The 23,083-nt window shown below is 45.5% G+C and overlaps 1 protein-coding gene across 5 annotated transcripts in view; it reads right to left on the reverse strand.

Annotated features, from left to right (window-relative positions):
* DOCK11 (dedicator of cytokinesis 11) overlaps window positions 1–23,083 on the reverse strand; it is a 1,707,663-nt gene that overhangs the window by 1,073,449 nt on the left and 611,131 nt on the right. For all 5 annotated transcript variants that reach the window (XM_069612850.1, XM_069612848.1, XM_069612847.1 and 2 more), the window contains 2 exons: window positions 7,465–7,587; window positions 3,951–4,033 (listed from right to left, as the gene is read on the reverse strand). In XM_069612850.1, coding sequence (XP_069468951.1) covers window positions 3,951–4,033; window positions 7,465–7,587 — 206 coding nt within the window. The remainder of the gene's footprint in view (window positions 1–3,950; window positions 4,034–7,464; window positions 7,588–23,083) is intronic.

Raw genomic sequence — 23,083 nt, forward strand, 5'->3', positions numbered from 1 at the left:
ATACAATTTAATACAAGGAGCCAATCCCGTGCTCAGCTCACTGACAGACACAACTAAGCATGGCTTGGACATAATGGGATCCGTGGGCAGGCCAGCATTAGTATTAATGCTCACAGGATGCCAGTGTGGGTGTGGGAGTTACAGAATGGAGCTTGAGCGACAGAGAGGTGGTGGATCGGTCAAGAGAGGAGACAGAGAAGTGCATGCAGGAGAGAGGGAGCAAGCAGGAGCTTGGAAAGATCTGGATGTAGTGGAGCAGAGAAGATTGGAGAGGGAGTGCTGGTGAAAAGCAGGAAGCCAGAGGAAAGAGCGAGAGAGAACAAGGGGTCAAGGAACAACACAAGCAGGTGGAGGATCAGAGGGTGGAGCAGGGGAGAAAAAGTTGAGGAGGGGAAAAATAGCCTCTTAAGGAAGATGGTGAACAGCTGGCTGGAGGGGAGCAAGTAGGCAATAAGAGAGATCAAGGAAGAATGTATAAGCAAGTGGTGAGGAAAGGCAAGGGCGTGTTGAAGAAGACCTGACCGTTGTTCGGTGTTGGTGAGCAAAGATGAGAAAGGACAACAGCAGAGAAGAGAATAGCAAGGGGAGTCAGGAGGGAAAGGAAGTACCTACGACAAGAGGTACTGGACTGGTAGAGCGCCTAGCATCCCAATGCTGCCAGAGACTGTGGTAGAGTTTGACAACAGCACCAGGTGGCCTACGCTGTGCCAGCCCCATACCCAGAGAGGTCTACACAATAATCATCAGAGTCTGGAGGCTTGGACTGTGCCCCAGAGGCTGCACAAACCAAATAGGTGCAACTTGCTACCAACAAAAGGGACATCCTGACAGAGACGTTTTTATGGGAGGGCAGAAAGGGGCGTTTGCCCAGGGCCCCCACCTTGGAGGGGGCCCCACACGGCTGCCTGATCTAAATAAGTAAGATTCCCTTGTTCACTAGTCTTAAATAGCACACGTCAGCCTTGATCAATTCATCATGTATTGTTTTCTGCATTCACTCTGGTATACATAGTTTTTGTGTTCCTTGCGGCACAACTCTGTAGCAATAGGCAACAGTGAAATGCATATTGATAAATTGAGTGCCACAATGGTTCAGAAGTTAGCTCAGTGTGTGAAGCACCCATTGCAGAGATATGTGTTCATATGCAAAATTAGAATATCACATTCCAGCAAGGCTGGGTAAGCCTTTCCTATGTCTGATAAACTTGCCTACATATGTACTTGGTTTTGCAGAACAACATCTACTATTATGAGCAATGTACCTGCTCCAGATAGGGGTTGCTATAAAAACTAACATATCATCCGTATGGTGAAGGTCTAGAAATTGGTTTGTTCAGATGGGATGTTGTCAAACCTAGGCAATCGCCTCCAACGATGGCAGAAACTGTTAGGCCAAGAGGTGAATACGTATCCAAATTCAAGACTATGGAACAAGTGTTCATGCTTGTATCCTGGATTTGCCAGCAGACGATACAGTGATCCTGGTGAAATCATTTAATTAATATATCTTACATTACTGTGTTGTCTTCTGTGAGGTTTGCCTTCCTGCATGCTGCTGGTATCGTTTAGCCCATTACTTGGTCTTTCTTCTTATGTAGGCCATTTGGGTGGAAGGGTTGGTAGACAGAAGAGAGGGGCATGGGCATAATTTTAGGTGGGGGGCAGGGGTGTCCCCCCCAACTTTCATGGCGCACCATTTTGTCCCCATTCATTTGGCTTGGGCATCTTTTCTTCAGATGTCATGTCCCCCCCAACATTTTCAGCAAAGTTACTCCACTGGTCGCCAGAGGTCACAACTGCGACCTCTGAGGTCTCCCTTGTGACCTCTGTGTTCACTCTTGCGACCTCTAAAAAAAAAAAAAGCGGATGGGTGTTTGTGTGTAATTCAAGTTCCTGGGCTGTAACCAGCACCATGTGGCTCTTTACTTCTGGAGTGGCTGGCTTACTTGTTCAGGCCCCTTAAAAAAATAAGAAAAATAAGAACAGGAGTGCCACAAGTCTAACAATTTCAGCAGTGACCCTAAATAAGAAAGAATAGGAATATCACATAATTTGTCTTTCTGGAATTCTATACAATAATTGCTAGACTCATTAAAGGTTTATTTCAGGCACACTTCAGGAGGTGAGTCATTGATTTAGTCTGTCTTAAACGCCTCAACTCAGCCTTTCATCCTTCTGAGGTCGATAAATGAGTACAAACACAGGTAGGGTGATATTGGGTGTATATTTTTTCTATATAAAGCGCTTAATCGTAAGAGCTATATAATAACACATCATTATCATTTGGTCATGGACGACTGCTTGCATTCACAGTAATTTGGTAATATGGGCCTATACACACTGATCTTAACAATACATATGGCGATCCATTCTTGTATGAAATGTACATCACATTATAGTGATATCGTAACCATATTTTTCATAGTGTACAATGCTATGTGATGCCACTTCCTGATTTGTCAACGGATGAAAGGTCGTTTTCCATCGCTTCCCACAATATCACTTTGGGGTGAGGTCAAATTACATCACTTCCTGTGATGTCATCAGGGGGTCAAGGGTCGTGTGATGTCACTTCAGCTACCCCATGCATTTTGGTGAAATGACGTCCCTGCTTAAAGCATTCCCCATTTATATGCTTAACATTCGAACCACACTGCGGAAGAACCTCTTTCGTTTCAGTAAAGGCCTGAAGACCCATTCAGAAAAGACTCCTACACCTAAACCAACCCCCCACCTCCCCAGTTCTCTGTTACCCCTCTTGTTAAAGCCTTGCTTGCTCAGGCTGCCCGCTACAGGAACATAATTTCCTCGACTCCAACTGTTGTTTCACTTACTCCAGCTCTCTACGAGTCTTCTCTATGGCGAAGACAGGTTGCCCCTCCTCCATCATACCGCGGGTCATGGCACTGCAATGGCCTGCTCTTCTGGACCCTTCATTTCCTTCTGAACCGAAAGATGCCCTGCAATTACTAGTTAGCAAATACCCACGCTTACACTTGCTCTGCTCTTGTTAATTCTTAATTCTCCCGCTTTCTGCCCTCTTCTACTATCGCCATTTTCACTAGTTCGCCACTCTTCCACCTCTTACACTTATTTCTCCATTCTCCCCGTGTGTCCATTGTTTCTATTTCCCCACTCTTGTCACCCCTTTCCACTCCCCCGCTTTCTCCACTTAACACCTTTCACCACTTATATGCTGTACACCCTTTGCCACTGTCTCCCCTACTAAACTTTTCTACTCCTCATTTATTCACTCTTCCACTAAATTTGCCCTTTCATCCTTTCCACTTTCACACTCACTCTAATTTCAGTTGCTATTACCATTTTCCACTTTCTCCAATCTTTCTCTTTCCCTAATCCCAGTTCATTCCGGGCCATCCTCCCGTGAAGGGTTCAACAAGGCCCTCGACACAGCTACTAGAAGGCCCTTTCAAGCACTTTCTCTTGTCCCAGGGTACCAATGACGGCTTCCCACTTGGAGACTCATGCCTCTGCCTGCTTCTGCACGTGTTGCTTCTCAGCAGCTCAGTCTCGTAGAGATTCGAGTTGGATGTGGCATCGGCCCATTCTCCGTCTCCCTCATTTCCCTTCCCATCCCCTTCTGCGTGGGAGTTATCAAGCTGTTTGCATCCCAAAGGCCCTCACACCTCTCACTTCCCCCTGACTCTGTTGGCTTTGGCCCTTTTCTGTCCCTCTCTCCTCCTGCACACCTCTCCCCTCTCTGTGCCCTCTGTTGGGCTGAATGGCTTTAAAACAGCATTCCCACCGGTTCCAGGTGGGTTTCATGCCAGCTTCAGTAAAGAGGCATCAAGGCACACTGCAGAGGAAATGCACTGCACTGACAGGCCGATTGATCAGGAGGATGTGTTTGACACATGGCCTGAAAGGGTGAATCATGCGTGTTAAAAAATATCATACAATGTAACCAGAAACATATATAATGAACTAACCTGGCTGCCCAAGCGAATGGCATTCTGTACTGACTCAGTCTGCTGCACACCTGCTTGGCAACTTTGTGCACCTTCTGTGATGTCTAGAGAAACAGAAAACAATGTCTTAATCGTACTTCAAAGAAACTCGTTATTGCATTGTGAATCCTATAAACATGTGTCATAAGTGAATGCTGCGTTAATGCATTGCAGTCCTATTAGAACATTTTAAATGCAAACCTTTCTCTAGAAATTGTATTTAGTGTCAATGCCGCACAACTAAAGTGATTGGCGAAAAGGGGATTTTGGTTATTTTCACAGCAAGGGTCCTACATTAAGTATCATTTCTCACTGATCAGATAGTAGTTCAGTGACCAATACAAAAATATTGTGTGTTTTAATAACATTCATGGCAATCATATTGTAGCGGAGCAGCTGTAAACATCTGCAGGAGATCCCCCCCCTACCTCCCCTGTATTGGAGACATGAGACTGTACCATATTTTAGACCAGCCGTTGTGCCAACACCACCGCAAGTGTTTGGAAGAAGGTACCCATTAAGAGTGTTAAGGATTTCAATCAGGCACACACCCAGGCCTCGCCTAGCATTTAGTGCGCAATGAAATATTTATTTATTTCAATTTAGGACAATGTACAAAAGATGTTGTGTTGGATTAAGAGTTGATTTGTTCCTGATTTATTGAAAGGGCCAGGGCAACATGCAAATCAAATGCTTCCCTCAAGGAGAGGCAGACACTGACTTTTGTCTTGGGGTTTTAATGAGCCAGTCTTCAAGATGTGGATATATGTCGACTGCTCTGTATTCTCCTGGATCGTGTGCCCATCAAACATTGAGAAGAAGTCCTTGGTGGTCTGCTACCTTATGTTCAGCTAGCTACCCAGAAAAGTCTCTGCAGTCCCTCCTCTTGCAGCCATGACTGGGAGCCCCTAAATCCCTGGAAGCCTTATTGGATTTGATGGCTGTTACTTTTTTTCAGTAAACGATTTTGTAGTGGGAGTGTCTTTTCCTACTCGTTTCTGTGGTGTCCATCAGTTGACATGTGAAACAGCTGCAAGCCACCAAAGGTGAGGGCTCTCACTGTGCCCTATACATCCTGCAGGAGCTAAATTCCTTTGATCAGGCGCCTGTTCCAGATATCAAGTGAGATGCACAACTATCTCGCGACTGCGTTCACACGGCTTACTACAGATGTATGCATGTCATGGGCGAGAAGCGTTGTATGCACAAACCCAGACAAGAACTTCTCCTTCTTGTCTGGAGCCAGATCTCCAGCAAAAACTGCTATGTCATGCCACAAGCACGCGTTGGAAGCTATAACCAAAAAAGTGATAGGTGTTAGGCTTTGAATAAATATCGAACCACTGGCACTGCTCTGGGCAACCTTCCACACCATCATTTCTTAGCCTGTCTGCGCCATTGCAAAAGGGGTCCAGCCATATACAAATCATTCAGGTACTGCCACCAATGGAAGCAGCCCAGCCCAAACTGCTAGGCCAGGTCCCCTCTGCACAGAAACGCAAGCAACCACAGACATGTTTCGGCCTTGTTGGGCCTCAGCAGTGAGGTGCAGCTTGGTTCCTTATGGCGCAATGAGCAAGGGACGCACGTCAGAGCATGCCCTCTGTGTTGGAAGCTTCCAAGATAGCGTATGTATTCTTCAGTCTCAGGTGCAGCAAACGTATTTTATATATTTGTTTTGCCCAAGGTATCCTGGGCCTCTTGCTCCTTCCCAGTATGGGTAGACATGCTGGAGGTTTAGGAGGGGCCATGCACAAGAGGCAGTGCCGCAAAGACAACAGCTGATTGGGTGAATGGGTCCAATCATAGGCATAATAGGCTTAAACTTGACATCCAGCATTTTTCTGGTTGGGGTGATTGCAGCAGCAGTGTCCAATAGCTTCTCTGCTTTCTTGCGTTCTTCAGCCCATTCAGGTGCACTGGAATGGCAGGTCTTTCTGGCAATCGTGCCAGAACAACCCCTCCCACCACTCGCGCCTCCGCCAGCCTGTCATCAAGCTGTGTAGGCTTGGGGTAGTTAGAAGAGAAATCGAATGATCCCGAGCACAAACGCAGGAATGCTCTGATGGATTCTAAAGGGCCCTGTCATGCACTAGCCCATGTCCCACTCTGAGAGAGGGGTGTGCCATAGCAGGGTGGTCCAGAGAAGAGATCAGAGGGAGGTGCACTGGGTGCCCTAGGGACAGAGGTGTCTGAGGACACGGTGGAGTAAGGATGGGGACGGCAGAGTAAGTGGAGGCTGCTGAGAAAGGCACAGCAATGGTCCAATGGAGCTGACTAGTGTCGAATTGCATAACCTCTCTGGAAATGTCTTTGAAAAAGACCTCATCACCTGATGCATCATAAAGGTGTGCAACCTGTCAAATAAACTCTCCTCCAGGGCTGGAGGACGAGCCCTCTGCCGTGTTAATGTGCTGGCGCCTCACTGGGCGACATCATACACAACAGCATTCTTAGGACTAGAAGAACCCATGAAGGGGTCCAGTAGCCTATATACCATGGAACATGGGAGGAAATGTCCCTCTTTGACTCCACTGAGGGTTCTAGCCCACCCCTGTGCAGATGGCATGTGCTCTCCCTTATACCAGATGTACTTACCCTCCTAATCAAATGAAGTCTATTAAATCACATAAAACTGGGGTTTTCCACAACAATGCATACTGAATATTGCTCTTAGATAGGGCCTTCATAAAACATTTAATATGGAGATAAAACTCTATTAGACAAATAGGCATCTAATATACAAGACCGCCTGATCTTTTGAGTGCAAAATCCACCATTAATTGGCACGTTTTTAAAACAAGAACATACCCAGAGCATAATCCTATCCACACACAAGCACAACCATTTGAGACATGAGGTATTCGAGCCTCATTGCAAGTACAGCGGTGCGGGAAATAAACAGTGGTAATGCACTGGTAACCCATTTACCACTGCATTATCGCACCGCCGTACTACATCTTTGGCAGTGAGGTGAAGGATTTTCCTCCAGCCAACTTTACCGCCCAAATATCGTCAAAATCGGTGGAATTAATTCCGCCGAAATCCGCGTAAATGGGGACTAACACAACTCATTCCACGACCCCTTATGCAACCCTGGCGCATGCTCCCTCTTGGACCTGACCTCAGAGCATGGTTCTGCATGCTTATCATGTTGTCTGTGTTTTTTGTGCGCCCTCAGGCCCACGGGCATGCGGCGCGTTATGAGAATGAAAAATAAATAAATAAATTCTGACATCAGCTGTCTGGCTGGAATAAACCGATACAACACCAGCACTTTCAGGTACATTCAGAACCGCTCCATCAATACTTGAATATATTCTGTTACTATCATCCTTTTGCAGTAATTTCTTTGTAAACATTGTATTACTTTTTCTTCAGTACACACCGTGTTCAATTGTGAAAATGAAGATACACAACACAGAATAAAACCTCCATTGGGACAGGTCAGAAGCACACACGTGAAAGCATTATTTTGTCCGCTGCTATTAAATACCTTGGCCGGGTCCGAATTCTTCATGTAAGGTTCAGCACAGTGAGTGATGCTTCCTTGTAACACCTTTTCCACACGTGCAACAAGGTAGATATCAGGGTGAGGGCTTGTTACTGAAAATATCCCCTGAAAAAAAAATAAAACAAACCAGATCAAACTACTGTCGAATGTCCTTGTATTTTATTATCATTTGCTTCATTGACAGGGTTGTGAGCATTTCCTGAAGTCTTATTTGCATTATTTATTTTTGTATTTTGATAGAGTGCACACCAGGGGCCAGATTACAGAAAGTTTGCGCCAGTGCAAGAGCAAAGTTTGCACGGTATTAGCACTAGGGCAACGTTTGCCCTATTTTTTTTTTAAACAATGGGACACATTCGAAAACTATTGCACCATGACAAATGCTGTTTGTCATTAGTATAGGCACCAGAGCAAAAATGGTCCTCGGCCAAAAAAGATACATTTTCATTGCATTATTGCAACAGGGCAAAGTATGCCCTAGTGCTAAGACGGAATACTATTAGCACTAGGGCAAATTTAGCCCTGGTGAAAAAATGAATTGAAAATGTATTTTCTTTGCACTCCAGCAATTTTTGCACCGGTGCTTATATCATGTCAAACTGCACTTGTCATGGTGCAATAGTTTTCTAATATGTCCCAGTGTTTTTAAAAATAGGGCAAACTTTAGTGTTAATACCGTCCAACCTTTGCACTTGCACTGGTGCAAAGTTTCTGTAATATGGCCTCAGTTGTCCGAAAAGGACAGTGGACTGTACAAATGTAAGAGGGTGGGTCCACAGCATTCAGAACTATCCAGACCATTCAGCTGGTCCCCACTTTGGTCTCCCTTGGCACTCCAATGTGGGTAATGCTGTATTTCTGCATGCAGTAATACTGCACGGGTAATATCACATGCAGTTATGCTTGTGTGTGAGGGTACTTACCACCACACAAAAGCAGGTGGTTGATTACATGTCATGCTGACTCTTCAGATATTACCCATTTCGCAGTCTCATAGGATCCCATGGTGAGATGCCGTATTACCACATGTGGGAATCCTGCATGCGGTTATCTTGCATCCAGTACTGCTTTTAGACACAAGTGTTTTTGCAGAGTTTCGGTTTTGAAACTTAGAATGTGGCCAAGTGGTAAAACATCTGGCATTTCAAACTTTAAAACATCTGGTATTCCAAATTATTGGATGTTTTACCACTACCACCAAACTTGTTCACCATTACCGCATGCATTATAATTGCAGTGCAGGAAGAACCCACATGGTTTAAAGTCATTGAGACACTTTGGTTGTTCTGCATTTTGGAGTCCTATCGGGGATTGCCATAGTACTGTAAGCAGTATTAACACATGGGGCCTCATTACGACCCTGGCGGTAAGGGGTTTACGCCAGCGTTAGCTGCGCCGACCCCTTACCGCCAATTACGAGGTCCCCTAGCGCCATGGTGCTTTTAACACCTGCTCTTAGCAGGTGTTAAAATCCATGGCGCTAAGGGACCATGGAGTTAATTACGCCACCGTAATTTACGGTGGCGTAATTAACGCCTTCCCCACTCCCATTATGCCCTATGGGGCAAAAATGGGAATGGGGAAGGGTAAATGGGGATTGGGGACTTACCGCCCCGCCAAGGTCGGAATGGGGCGGTAAGTCCGCCAACCACCATGGCGTAAACGTAGTTTACGCCATGGTGGTAAAGTCACGGCCCAGGCGGTAACTTACCGCCTGGGTCGTAATGAGGCCCATGCTCTTTTATTGCATGCAGTAATACTTTCGTGTGGAGGAATATTCTCCCACACACAAGCAGGCAGTTTTTTGAGAGTTTCATTTATGAACCTCGTACCCTGGTGGAGCAGTAATACATAAAGGGCCTCATGATGAGTCTGCCGTTGTTACCTCTGTTAATACTGCCAAACTTTTTCGCCATTAGCGCGTGTAGTAGCCATGCTGTAAGTAGAAGGGTCCACATTATTTAGAGTCATCTGGACCCTTCATCTATCCTACTTTGGAGTTTAATAGGACTCCATTGGGGACATGTGGTATAGCCTCACAGAGTAATACCACTTGGTTAATACTGCACGCAGTGACACACTGGGACATATTAGAAAACTATTGCACCATGACAAGTGCAGTTTGGCATAGTATAAGCACCAGTGCAAAAATTGCTGGAGTGCAAAGAAGATACATTTTCAATTCATGTTTTTACCAGGGCTAAATTTGCCCTAGTGCTAATACCATGCCTCTGCTGTTAAGCCTGTTTTAGATCCTGAGGTGCTGGCCAACTATCGCCCGATTTCCCGCCCTCCTTTTTTGATGAAGGTTCTGGAATCCCTTGTTTCTCCCCTCCTATCTAAATTTCTGGAAACCTCCAGTTATTTTGATCCTTTCCAGTCCGGGTTTCGACCCGGGAGAGGGACTGAATCTGTGCTTAATTCAGTACTTGATGACCTGCAGCGCCTGGCAGATCAGAGCAGTCCTGTTGTTAGATCTCTTGGCTGCTTTCGATATGGTTGACCATGCTACCCTGATCTCCCGCATCTCTACGACGGGCCTTTCAGGTCAAGTTATAAATAGGTTTAAGGCCTTTCTGGTCGATAGATCTAAATCCTTGTCCTTGCCCCCCTTCCATTCTGAGGCAGTTCCTTTATTCTGTGGGGTTCCACAGGGCTCTGCACTCTCCCCTATACTGTTCAACATCTACATCAGACCCCTCCTGCGTCTTATTCTATCATACGGGTTCCGTTATTATTCTTACGCGGATGATACCCAAATTCTTGTCCGCCTTGACCTCACTCAGACTGAAACAGTTAGTCGGCTCAAAAGATGCCTTGAGGACCTGGGAGCTTGGATGGGAAGTAACTGGTTCTAGCTGATGACAGTAAGACTGAGGTCTTGGTAGTGGGTACTACATCTCCCCACCTGTTCTGGACCACTGAGTTCTGGCCCTCGTCACTTAGCCCCCTCCCCACCCCCGTTACATTGATTAGAAACCTGGGGGTTAGATTTTCTGCATCCCTTATTATGGATGAGCAAGTGGCAGCGGTATGTAAATCCGGCCATTTCAAGCTCTGCTTTCTCCGTAAGGTTCTTCCTTTTATCCCGGCAGCCTGCCAGGCGCCAGTGGTTGCCGCTTTAGTTTTAAGTGTGCTGGACTACTGCAATTCCCTCTATCTGGACCAGCCCCGATATTTGATCAAGCGACTTCAGCTATTGCAGAATGTGGCAGCCAGAGCAATCCCTCATCCTCCCTTTGGAACACATATGTCTCCTTTACTTAGGAAATTGCACTGGCTTCCAGTGGCAGACAGGATCTCTTTCAAGTCTCTGTGTATGGTACACCAGGCTTTCTACGGCAGTGGTGCAGAATATTTGCAAACTAGGTTCTCGTGCTATGTACCTACTCAAGCCTTGCGCTCTCAATCAGCTCTCCTGGTAGCCGTGCCCCGTTACCAGCATGCTCGTACTGGAGGACGGGGCTTCTCTGTGGCTGCTGCGAAAGCCTGGAATGACCTTTTGTTTGGTCTCCGCAGCACTACTGATCACTTCCTGTTTCAACGTCTACTGAAAACAACTTTATTTAAATACATTCTTGCCTCTGTCAGAACATCCTATCCTGCTATCTAGCGCCAAGATGCCTTAGGGTGTATGTGCGCTCTCTAAGTTCGGTTAACATAACATAACCTTTGTGGTATGACGAGCAGCTAATTATCACATTGACTTGATGGGCCGTAGCCAAGGTGTATCAAAGACTACACCTAGAGATGTTACTTTTAGGTGATTGCTAATCATTAGTGACACAGGAATAAACAGATACAGAGTTTTGACCTTTGCTTTGTGGTGCTCAGTCACAAAAAGAGAAATGTAGGTTTGACTTATTCAGAACAAGCTACCACTCTTTCACCCAGGACTCTACACCGTCAAAGAGCGACTGGGTGCGATTTCAATTATTTGATGGGTTTCCCTTCAGGCTCTGCAGAATCTGTGTGGCGCCCATGTCATTTGGATTCAACACATTGTCTGGTCAAGATATCATAAAGAGGTTTGATGCAAACATTGACCAGGACTGGCGACAGTGAAAATCTCTGGGGGACCCCGCATTCTATGAGTATTTTAATTTTATTTTTATGAATTGTGTATTTATAAAGTGCCTATACAGCAAATGGTGTTTCAAGGTGCAACAAGACACAAAAGGGAGGGGGAGGGGGGAACAGGGATGAAGAATAACAAAAAACGGTTCTACTAGGCCTTGTGACATTTGGATCATGCAAGTGCAGTAACAAGAAGTTCAGAGGAGTGAGGAGGGGGAAATAAATGCAGGTCAGAGAGGAATGCGCACATGCTAAGGTGGGGAAGAAGCGCAGGAGGGAGTGGAGCGTGTGCAAGTCCAGGGGGGGAGAAGGAGTGGGAGAAGAGGGCACCTGGGATAGGCAGGTACTAAGGGGAGGGCAGGTGGACAAGTGCAAGGGGAGTGGAGGGAGCGCAGGGAATGAAGGTCCACATGCTAAGTGCTGGGACGGGGCTCCATTGGGCTCATTAGGGGTGCAGGCCCCATCAGGCTAGTACGTGGGACGGGGGCCCGATAGGGCCAGTGCAGGTTTGGAGTGGCGGTCAGGGGAGACCGAAGTGCTGGGGTAGACTAGGCGAGATGGGCCTGGTGTCCGGTATGACTCAGAAGGAACCAGGTAGCTAGTCAAAAAATGCAGAAGAGGGGGACACTAGCAGGGGAGGGGAGAGAGGGAAGGAGGAAGAGAAAGGGAGGGTCTTGAGAAGCTTCCAGAATTTAAGGAGATCCAGCTCAAGTCTGAGAAGGGCAGGGAGGCCATTCCAGAGGGAAGCTCCTGTGGAAGAGCGAGATATCTACCCCTCACACTCTGCTTGGGAGAACTTCTGATCTGCAAAGAGTTGGAGCTAGTAGACCGAAGGGCCCCTGCAGGGAGGTATTTAGGGAGAGAGAGTTAGATGTAGCAGAGTCCCAGGGCCCAGAAAGCCTTGTGGATGATGCAGAGGGTCTTGCACTTGAGCCTGTGGAGAGATTTTAGGGCTGGAGAGATGCAGTCCCTGGGCTTGAGGCAAAGGATAAGTCTCAAAGTCCTACTCTGGATTAGTTGAAAGGGGACAAAGGAAGGAATTAGGCAGATTGAGGATGAGGCTGCTGCAGTAGTCCAGCCTAGAGAGGGCCAGAGCTCTGGAGACATTGAGTTTCTGGGGGAAATTGTGGAAAGGGAGAATGCATCTGAGGAGGTGCAGCTGAAAGTGGGCCTTCTTGGCAAGGTCTGCGATGTGAGTAGAGCAGGAGAGAGAGGAGTCAAAGATGACACCAAGGTTTTTTCCCTTACGAGAGGGTGAGGGGAGGGGGCCCACGGAGGGCAGCCAGACAGTAGGAGGGAGCTGGGTTTCCAATGAGAAGGATTAAGGCAGAGATTGTTAGCAGCACACAGTACGGAAATAGATTCATGATGATCAAGTTTCACGGTAGAGGATCTGTCATGAAGGAAAGAGACATGCCAATTTTTGCCCAAACTATTTATTTTAATCTCTGGGGGTCATTATGAGTAAACCGGTCCTAGAAATATGCTGGTAAAATGGCTTGTGCTACCGGCTCTGGCATTTATCTCAGATCGGCTTACTCCGAGTCTGCCGGCAGGGGCAGTAAACTACCGGCAGGCTCCACCTGCCAGGAGTTCATGCCCCTACCAGCAGAAAAATCACTGAAGTACCTGCACCATTAGAAACGGTGCCGGTGCTTCAGTAGTTCCCATCCCATGGACTCCCATGGAATGGGAACTTACCGCCGTTGCCAGAACTCATAATATCCCGGTAACACCAGGATATCGGCTGCTGGTAGTGGTAAGGCTAGTCTGTCGGTAACCCGCCAGTAGCAGACTCGTAATGAGGCCCTCTGTATTTAATAACTCTTGCACAACCAAGTGGTCAACTGTATCAATAGCAGACAGCAGACCCACACCATCAGAATGCTGGGCCCACTGGCCTCCACATCACGAAGCAGGGCATAAATGAAAGCAGTTTCTAACCACCGTTAGGCCTTAACTGATTTGCATGTTGCCAAAAAGGTTACATTTTCCAACAGAAAAGGGACATTTGAAATAGGTTTATAACTGGAGCAGATGAAAGGGTCCATTGAGGGCTTATTTATTAATGGTGAGACCCAAGTCTTCTTGGGAGAGTCAGGACAAAACCCCCCTTGAAGGATATGTTCTCAATAGAGGTGATGAGTGGAGCTGAAGCTTGAGAATAGTCCTTGATAACTACAGATGGACCTGCGTCTCCTGGACCAGTAGTCAGCTTCAACTTATGTTCTCAACGGAGACGGGATGAAAGAGACACTTTTGCACTAAACAATGTGGAAGTTGGCTAGTGATGAATTCCTGCATTTGTTCAGCTTTAGAGTCTGGGGATGTTGTAGTCTGCGTGGTGATTGAACTTCAAATTCTACAAATCTGAGCAGAGCTAGATAACTTCAGTTAATCGCACCATGTCTTGGAGGTGGCAAGGCCTACTGGCTGAGCCAAATGAGACAGGATATTAAACAGACTTTTGGTAGAATTGTCCAGAGGGATAATCTGGACATTATAATATGTTTGTTGGAGGCGCTTTGCCAGATTTATATAACGTGCAGGAAATGTTTAAGGTTCAAGTGATTAAGAAGAAGGGTCTTTCGAACATCTTGTTTTATCTCTATGAACTTCAGATTTAAGTTGGCAGAGGCTACAAGAGAGCCAGCTCTTATTTGTAGAATGGGTGACCATAAATTTACATTGCAAAGTGAGTTAATACCAGTTATCAGTGGCAAATTAAAAGAACCAACAAGATCAGTGAGACCAGAATTCAGATAAACATATGGAGTGACGCTGCCTAGGACTGATGAGAGCCTATTTGAACATACATTATTTCTGTCTCAATAAGCCATTGTTTTACATGCTATTCCTGAAACTTCTATAACATTTGATTCCATCAAATTGAAAAACAATAGAAAAGTGATAACTCCAGTCAACCATAAGGCAGTGGAGATCTTTCACAACTATGTTATATGTCACAAGCCAAACAAGAATAAGGCCTTTGCTATGAGTAGGGGATGACCCTGATTGAAGAGCTGGGCATCTAATGCATCATTAAAGCATGAGTTAACCTAAATTTAAAAGTTGATTTCTTATTTTCATTGGAGGAAGACTAAGATCGCGAAAGGCTGCTAAGAAATTGGTAACTAAATTTGGAGGCTGAAGAAGAACAATCCGGTGGCTAGAACAATTTCCCCAAATGGAACCTTTAACACTAAGAAAATATCACGCCCAGCAACGGCGGTGCAGCAACAGATCTGCAAATTCCAAACATAATCTGAATACCAGAGCTACAGAGCCAGTTGGCCTCTCCATGCTGATTGAGGCATTGCCTTCAGGCAGCGCTAATGGAATTAGAGGGCAAGTGTGTGGTTGAAGCTAGGTTTCCGTTATGGCAATAATGATATGTCATTTGCAAAAAGAAAGTCCCTAATTTCCAGGGCATGGCAAGGAAGGGAACATACATTGATAATTGCACTACATATATTCTTATCATCCTCTCCACTAGAGAAGTCAAGGCGTGAACTTAATAGTCTACTCATGCTACAAATAAGAATAGGTTGTGACAGGGAAGGATGCCGGTGCATCCAACTTCCCATTCCCATTCAGCCCTATGGGGCCGAATGTGGATGTGGAGTCCCTCATTATCGGAACCCGCAAATGGGCAATTACCGGGTCCACCAAACTCGGCATGACCCAGTAATTGCCCATTCGCGGGTGCCCGAAAAAAATTGATACCGGCGGCAGCCATGCCTGTACTACAGGCACGGCTACCGCCAGCCTCGTAATGAGGCCCATTGTCTTCAACGTCTGATTGTTAACATCTACTGGCATGAGAAGGTACAAGAGCTCTCCTTATTCTTAAACAAACTGGTGAGTTGCATTAGTGATTGGTGTTGTGCGAATGATGGCGGGCAAGTTTTGCTTGCCGGAGACCTTAATTTAGAAAGTATGATTCAAGCTGCACAAGGGGGCCTTTATGGGTCCGATGAACTTGGAAGACCAAAAAAATCTAGAGCCGCCCAATGGCTGAATAATTTGGATGGACTGGGTCTATGACCCCTCAATGGGGTGGTGCAGGGTGACATCCCTCAAAACCATACTTGGACCAATGGGTCCTCCCGTTCAACCATTGACTATATCTTTGCCTCTGATCGGCCCTTCGAGAGCTGCCACTCTTTGACCATTGAGCCAAACTCGTTCAGCGACCATGCCAGACTTTGAGCCCTATTCACTTTGGATGTACTGGAAACACAAGTAGGTCTTGAGCCATTGGCTAGTTTGGCAACTAATCCTTCAGGCACTCGTTTTGTCTGGAAAGAGTGATTGGCTGACTGAGTGAAAAACACACTGGATGAGGTTCTCAACCATACCACTGAACAATGGAAACTTTGTGCGTTTAATATTAATAACTTTGAGGACTTCATAGAGGGTCTAATTCAAAGTCAGCAAAGTCAAAGGGGTAAAGGCACCCCTCTGCGATAAAAGCAAAATCGACATGTCTATAATAAAGAAGTAGCAGGCAGGAAAAGATCTTTGAGACAAGAGCTCATAATATTGAGACAAAGAGTTGATCTATCAGCCAACTCGTTGGCCAGCTTGGGGAAAAAAGCTTGCCAGCCTTACAGAAACTGACAAAGAAATAATTGCAGTAAGCAAAGCCGAGCAGATGCCAAGTCCATACAATCTTCCCTAATAATAAGAACTCTGCGACCTTCTGGCGATTGCTGAACTGTATTGATCTTCCTGGCTCTATTAACCAGTTGAATGCCGTCTCTGAGAATGATTGGTACGTATATTTTCTTGCAATTTATGCATAGCCTAAACAGTCTGTCTTATTCTCCCTTCTGGAATCAACTGAAAGAATGAATTTAGCGGAATTTAATCCAGAAAATATACTGGACGTCCTGAAGAGGATCAGTACCTCACGTGCTCCTGGCCCAAATGGGCTTTCCAACTTTCTGTTCAAGGCCAATCCTTCTAAATGGGCCACTGTACTGTGCGTCCTATTTAAAGATGTGGTATCCCACAATCGTCTCTCTGCCTCTTTGTCCAAGGCCTACATAGTTGCCATTTTCATACGAGGCTCAAAAACGAGTCCACTAAATTATCGACTAATATCCCCCTCTTGACGCAGACAGCAAGGTGTTCTCTGCTATTCTGCTGTTGCATTTGGAGGACTGGGCTGTGGCGGCTGGAACACTAACTAAATGGCAGACAGGCTTTTGGCAGAATCTTGGTACTAGCTTCAATGGGGCAATTGTAAAGCTTGTTCAGCATCTGGGCTGGGATGGTAAACATAAATCAGTATATATAGCTTCTATTGACCCAATCGCTACTTTTGACGCAGTGGATCACCATCTCCTGGGGCAAATTGTACCAGTGGGGAGTGCCTGCTGGTCTTTTGAGACTCTTGATTGCCATGCATTCGCAGTCAGAAACCCAGGTACGATTGAAATGCGAGGGGGCTTTGTCGTGTTCGATTCCGACTAGTAGGGGGGGGTCAGACAGGGGTACGTGTTTGCTCCTTGTTTGTTCAACCTATATCTATCGGATGTCGGCGAGCATTTGAAATCTGCCACCCTTGCTTCGCCTGCAGTTGATCACTGTATACCTTTTTGGCTGTCATATGCCGATGACTTTCTCTTGTTTGACCTTACACCAGTGGGCTTCCAAAGGCTTTTGAATGCCTTCATAGCATTCACTCAATCTCATGCTCATTCTATTAACCCTGCTAAGTCCAAGATTTTACAATGCTCTAAAGGTATCACAAGAGCAAAGTTTAAGTGGCATATAGGCACAGAACCAATAACGAGAGTCAACACATTGGTATATCTTGGGTTCTTAATCCAGGCCACCCCTGGCTGGACTAAATCGAAAGCTTGTGTGAGCGAACAGACTACTCATTTAGTAAACCAACTGGTATGGGTAGATAGTCGCTATTGAAGATACACACTGCTACCATCTAAAATATTATGAGGGAAAAGTGGTACCACAAATTACATACCGGACAGAAATATACTCACTATCCCTAATGATAACTTTCCCTGTCTTGAAGCTTTGACTTGGCGCAGGGTACTGGGTTTGCCCAACGTTGTTCCTATCAAAGCTATTCGATATGAACTGGGAATCATTTCTTTGTCCGCTCGTGTAGAATGGAAGCAGCTGTCATTAGTGAGGAAAATATTGATGCCTATAAGGGGCTCTCTCTTTGACGATCTAAAAAAAAATACTGGTAAGCAGAAAAAGTACTTGGCTTAGTGAGATCTTTGATGGCTGAACCTCAGTTCTCACTAAAAGCCATAGCTCATTGGAGGAACTTTCTTATAATCCAGAGTGGGTGAAGAAAACTCTGTTTGAGTTGGATACATTGTAACCACTGAAAAGGTACATAGCTACTCCTCTCTCACACATTTAAAATACGAACACAAGAAATTGGGAGTGCTGGCACCCTTCCGGTCAGTATACCCGGCTAGATGGGCTTGTCGTGTCTTCCTTGGTTTCCGTTGGAATCTCTTCTTAACTAAAGAAATCATGTGTAGAAGAGGGTTGATTGTTAGGGATTGGGCAGGGTGTAGGTACCGCAGGAATATGGAAGTTCAGGAAACTGTGAAACACCTATTTATTTTGTGCCCTGTACTGACTGTTTTGGGATCAAAGCTCCTACAAAGGTTTCCACAATGCAAAACCACTGGTGACTCTGATATAATTTGGTCTTCGTGTTTGTCTGGGCATCTGACATCCACTGCAATTGCTGTTGTGACTTTCTTGAGAGCACTGGGGTTGGAGGCGGGGTTAGTATAAGGGGAAAAGTCAAAAAGTATCTCCTCCTGCTTAATTACAAACATACTTGTTGTATCACATTTGCCCAGAGTAAAGGTGTCTATGATGCATGCATGTATCATATTGTTAGGATGCTAGGGGAGTATTGATTAAACAGTTTTTGATGCGTTATCAGAACTTTCCTTTTCATCCTTTTTCTTTTTAATTCTGTTTGCTGCTGTTTTTATTCCTCCCTAGTACTCTGTAATTGCTGTAATGAATTATCTGTTTATTTTTTATCAATGTCTGTTAAGGTTGTTAAAGGTTGACCTGTTTAATCATATAAACAATTAAAAAAATATATATATCCAAGGTAGTATGCATGAACATGGGGTCCCTGAGTTGGGAGAATTGGAAGTTGCAGAGAGTGCAAGCCCATTGAATGTGTCCTCTCCTATTCCAAATCATTTAAATGGATCCAAGCCGACACGAGGGGGCCGCAAGAAAAAATCACGCGCAGATTACTAAGAGAACAAAGGCATCTCCCAGTCAGTGAGACCTTGGAAGAAATTCCATCTGTAATTGACGTCTCACAGCAAGACACCCCCAAATTGCAAACAGATATACCTATGAGAACGAAAGAGAAACTGTGTGACGGCAGTTAGGAAAAGCAAAGAATAAGAAAAAACATACTCTAAAAAAAGCCCCTAAGCAGAATAATAAATTAGATGGCTGGCTAATTCAAAGTAAATCGAGCCATGAACAACCAAGGCTGACAAAGAAGATAGGTAATCAGAAGGAAGAAACGTCAACTTTCCATTAATACATCTGCTGAATTGGAAAAGACTAAGGGAGGCCTATCAGACAATCAAGAGGAGGCTGATAGTATCATAATGAGCGGATTTGAGGCTTCATCGCAAAGAATGGAGGAGATGAAAAACAAAAGGCCTGAGAAAGATTATACAGGATGTTGTTGAACAACATGACAATGGTCCTGTTAATAGGCTAAATATCCTCATGCTGCTACACTTAGTACCCGAACTCTGAGTGATTACATTAAAAAACATAGATTAAGTTGAAATAGTGGACTAGGTCTTTCCTAGGAAGACGCGGGTGTATTTCTATTCTATCAAAGTAGTAGAGTTTATATTGCCTCATCTACCCACATTTATTAAAAAGGGATTTTACCTAAGGCTGACCAATAAAGAAGCATAATCTGCACACTGTAATACTACAGACTGGGCGTGGATTACTCAGGCTCTAGCGCATAGCAAGACTCATAATTAATATTGACCGTGATCGTGTGCATATAGCTTCATGGAACACAAGGGATTTGAAGCATTTATAACAATTCTTGACCTCTCCTCCTTTTCTGAATTTGGACATCATACTTATGCAAGAGACATGGTTAAACCCCCCCCCTTGCTTATCCACGGTTATAGCACGCTTATGGCAGAAGAGACAAAAGGGCCTAGAGATTACCCTATGGGGGTTACAAATTATAAAGAATTCTATTAGATTTGAAATTTGTGTGGATGACAGATAAAATAGCTTATTATATGGCTGTGCACTTGCAAGATGTTGGGGGATGTTAGATTCTCATGTTTAATTAATATAGCCATCCTGGCCGCTTGAAGCAGAGGTTTATCTTGAATGCTATAGATGATCTATTACTGAATTAATGCCAAACACTTGGTAGTGATTGACGGGGACTTTAATGGCCATCGTGGTTTGGATCGATCACTTGATAGTCCCGATCAAATCAGCCAGAGTGAGACCAGAATGGATACAATATATTTAAAGGGAGTCGAATTGGGTTAGGAATTTAATAATTGTATGGTCAGTAAAGGCCTACATTTGGCTAATCATGCCTCTAAAGGCCCTACTGCAATTAATCCCACATGTCAGATGGGAGATAAAGAAGCAGGAATTGATCATTATTTTGTGGACACAGAGGTCTGGGATAGAATTAGGCAGACTCAGGTACTGAGGTCTAAACATAGCGCCCACAATAAACTGAAATTGGCTATTGCTCTGAATACGGAGCGTCCCCAAACTGTCATGAGGGGGGGTCTTTGTCTACCAATGCAAAAGGAAATCGTAATTAAGAGAAGCATAGAACAGTTGAATTGTGGGGTAAAAGAACCTGGATATGTTCCACCCACTCATAAATTGGGGTCTGATAGTTGGATAAACAATTTTGGCGACCTATTAAAAGTGAATTCTTAAAATTCAGATGTGACACTTTCAATAGTGTCATTGCTGGAAAGAAACATCAGTTAAGATATTTAGCGCAGAAAATCCCAAAAAATAGGAGCATACCATTTTCTGAAAAAGCTAAATATATTAGGCATTATAAGAACAAATACAAAAACTTGATGATGGAGTATAAATCATCTAAAGATAAAGACCAGATGTCTTAGATATCATGAGCCGTTAGTGGGTCTATATCATGCACATTCCGCGGACACTGTCGCTATAATTATGTAAAGTTAATGAGCACAGGTAATGGTAAGGGTCTCGTGGCTTGCAGGTGCTTGAACAAAAGCCAAAGGGAAAGAAAAGAAAGCTGTTTCACATGTCTCAAGGGTCCTGAATGGGAGGCTTCCCTCCAGGGGTTGGCCCTAAGAGGAAACAGGATGACTCACTCACAGCTAGACTACAGGGGCTGGAGAGTCATTTCCCCACTGGGAAGCCAGACTGGATGCTTCCAAGCACATCAGGTGGCACTACTTCCTGTGCAGGCCTGTCAAATGGCTTCTTCATTGAGGTTCATGGGTAGATGTGTGCTCTGTGTTCTGGGAGAGTCCCCTTTCCACTGAATGAAGTATTCCACGTTTTGGTATAAGGGTGGGTATGAAACTATCACCTCAAAGCACAGGAAAATGAGGTCACGGTATAGCAAAAGGTAGCTGGACATTATGTAACGGTTATCAAGGGTGGCCCACACACTTGTAACATTCCAGGATTCAGGACTGCAGGGAAGATTGTACCTTGTTAGCTCACCCTGAATGAAGGGTGTCTTGCCAAACTTGGAAGGAGTTTCATCCGGGAATTGATGACCCTAAAAAGGACTGCCTCTGGGATAGGATACTGGACTGGTTACCAGAGTTGTAAAAGCCAACTCCCTAAGTTATCCTTGGGAACAGTAGGGCAGGACCTGGTCATGAGATCTGCCCACCTTGCTCTGAAAAACGTTCTCCAGGACGCAACAATTGTGGCTATGGAAGTGCCAGGGTGCTGAGAGCTCCCGGACCAGTCAATAACACTGAGGGTCTAGGCCAGTGCTTGGACAAACAATGCAGGAGCCAAGGAAGCCTCTTTTGATTAATTTGACCTTAGTCAACCAAGAGAGGGTATGCCCAGACGTGGGTCCCTTGCCCGCTGCGCCATAGTGAACCAAACTGCACCTCACTGAGGAGGCCCAACAAGGCCGAAACATGTCTGGGGTTGCTTGTGTTTCCATGCAGAGGGGACCTGGCCTAGCAGTTCGGGCTGGGCTGCTACCATTGGTAGCAGTAGCTGACTGATTTGCATATGGCTGGACCCCTTTTTCAATGGCGCAGACGGGCTACTAAACGGTGATGTGGAAGGTTGCCCAGAGCATTGCCAGTGGTTCAGATTCATTCCAAACCTTCCACCCATCACTTTTGTGCTTACACTTAGTCAACCAAAACCATTGAGAAAAATAAGCAGTGGAGGAGCTATCCAAAAATCCTGAGCCTGCCTGGAAAAGACGCAACCTTGCTGTGTACTGAAAGGGTATTTCTGCTAGGTTGTCTAGCTTCTCTGCATCGTATGTCAGCAGTTCACCTTCTCCCACTACCCTCTTTTTTTGCTTGAAATTTTCTTTTCACCTCAGGTATATCTAAAGGCAACTTGTCACACTGGAAGATACCTGGTACTTGTGGGTCTTCGCATGTCGGCCACACTCCATCATCAATGTCTTGTTGACACAGGGATGGTGGGAAAGGCCCCACCCCTTGTACCACAGGTGACTTCTTAGGTACCAAAAGAAGGCAGTTGAGGTTTTAAGGAACTCTACGAAGAGAGCACTAATCTTAATGAGCCTGTTACTAGCTCTGCCCCTGCCACCTCTACACAGTACTGACAAGAGAGATGCCATGGGTACCAAGGACGTTGCCAGGGGTACCACCCGGATTCATGTCCATGCTGTTCGGATAGGTAAGGCGCACACCATCTTAGCCCAATCAGAGTATTTGGAAACCCATTTGAGCCACAGGCAAGAAGCCTATCTTCACCATCTGGAGGATCTTGAGAGGTTTCAGTCCAGGTCAGCTTCCTCCTGGTGGTAGGACAGGAGCAGGGTTACGAGTCCCAAAAACCAATCAGAGGGGTGAATTAATTCAAACACTATGGTGGCCAGACAGTCATATTCAAGTTTTGCAGCTTCCATCCATGGCAAACTATCCAGATGTGGATTCAACATCAAAACCAGACATAGGCCCTCATTACGAGTTCGGCCGGTAGCCATGCCGCTATTGGCGGCATGGCTGCCGCCGAAATCGCATCTGTGTCCGGGTCCTCGGAATGAGGACTTACGGGGCCATTCCGAGTTCGGATGGCCCGGTAATTCCTCCCTCAAGGACCCGGACACGATCCTTCCCCATTCCCATCTCAGCCCCCATAGGGCTGAATGGGAATGGGAGAGGGAGCAAACAACGGGCCATAACGAGATGGCCCGTTGTTTTCTCCCTCTTCCCCTCGTGGGACCCCGTAAGCACGCCTGGTTTTCCCAGGCGAGCTTAACGTG

This window comes from Ambystoma mexicanum, chromosome 5p (genome assembly GCF_040938575.1).
Source record: "Ambystoma mexicanum isolate Mex_15411 chromosome 5p, UKY_AmexF1_1, whole genome shotgun sequence".
Lineage (NCBI taxonomy): Eukaryota > Metazoa > Chordata > Amphibia > Caudata > Ambystomatidae > Ambystoma > Ambystoma mexicanum.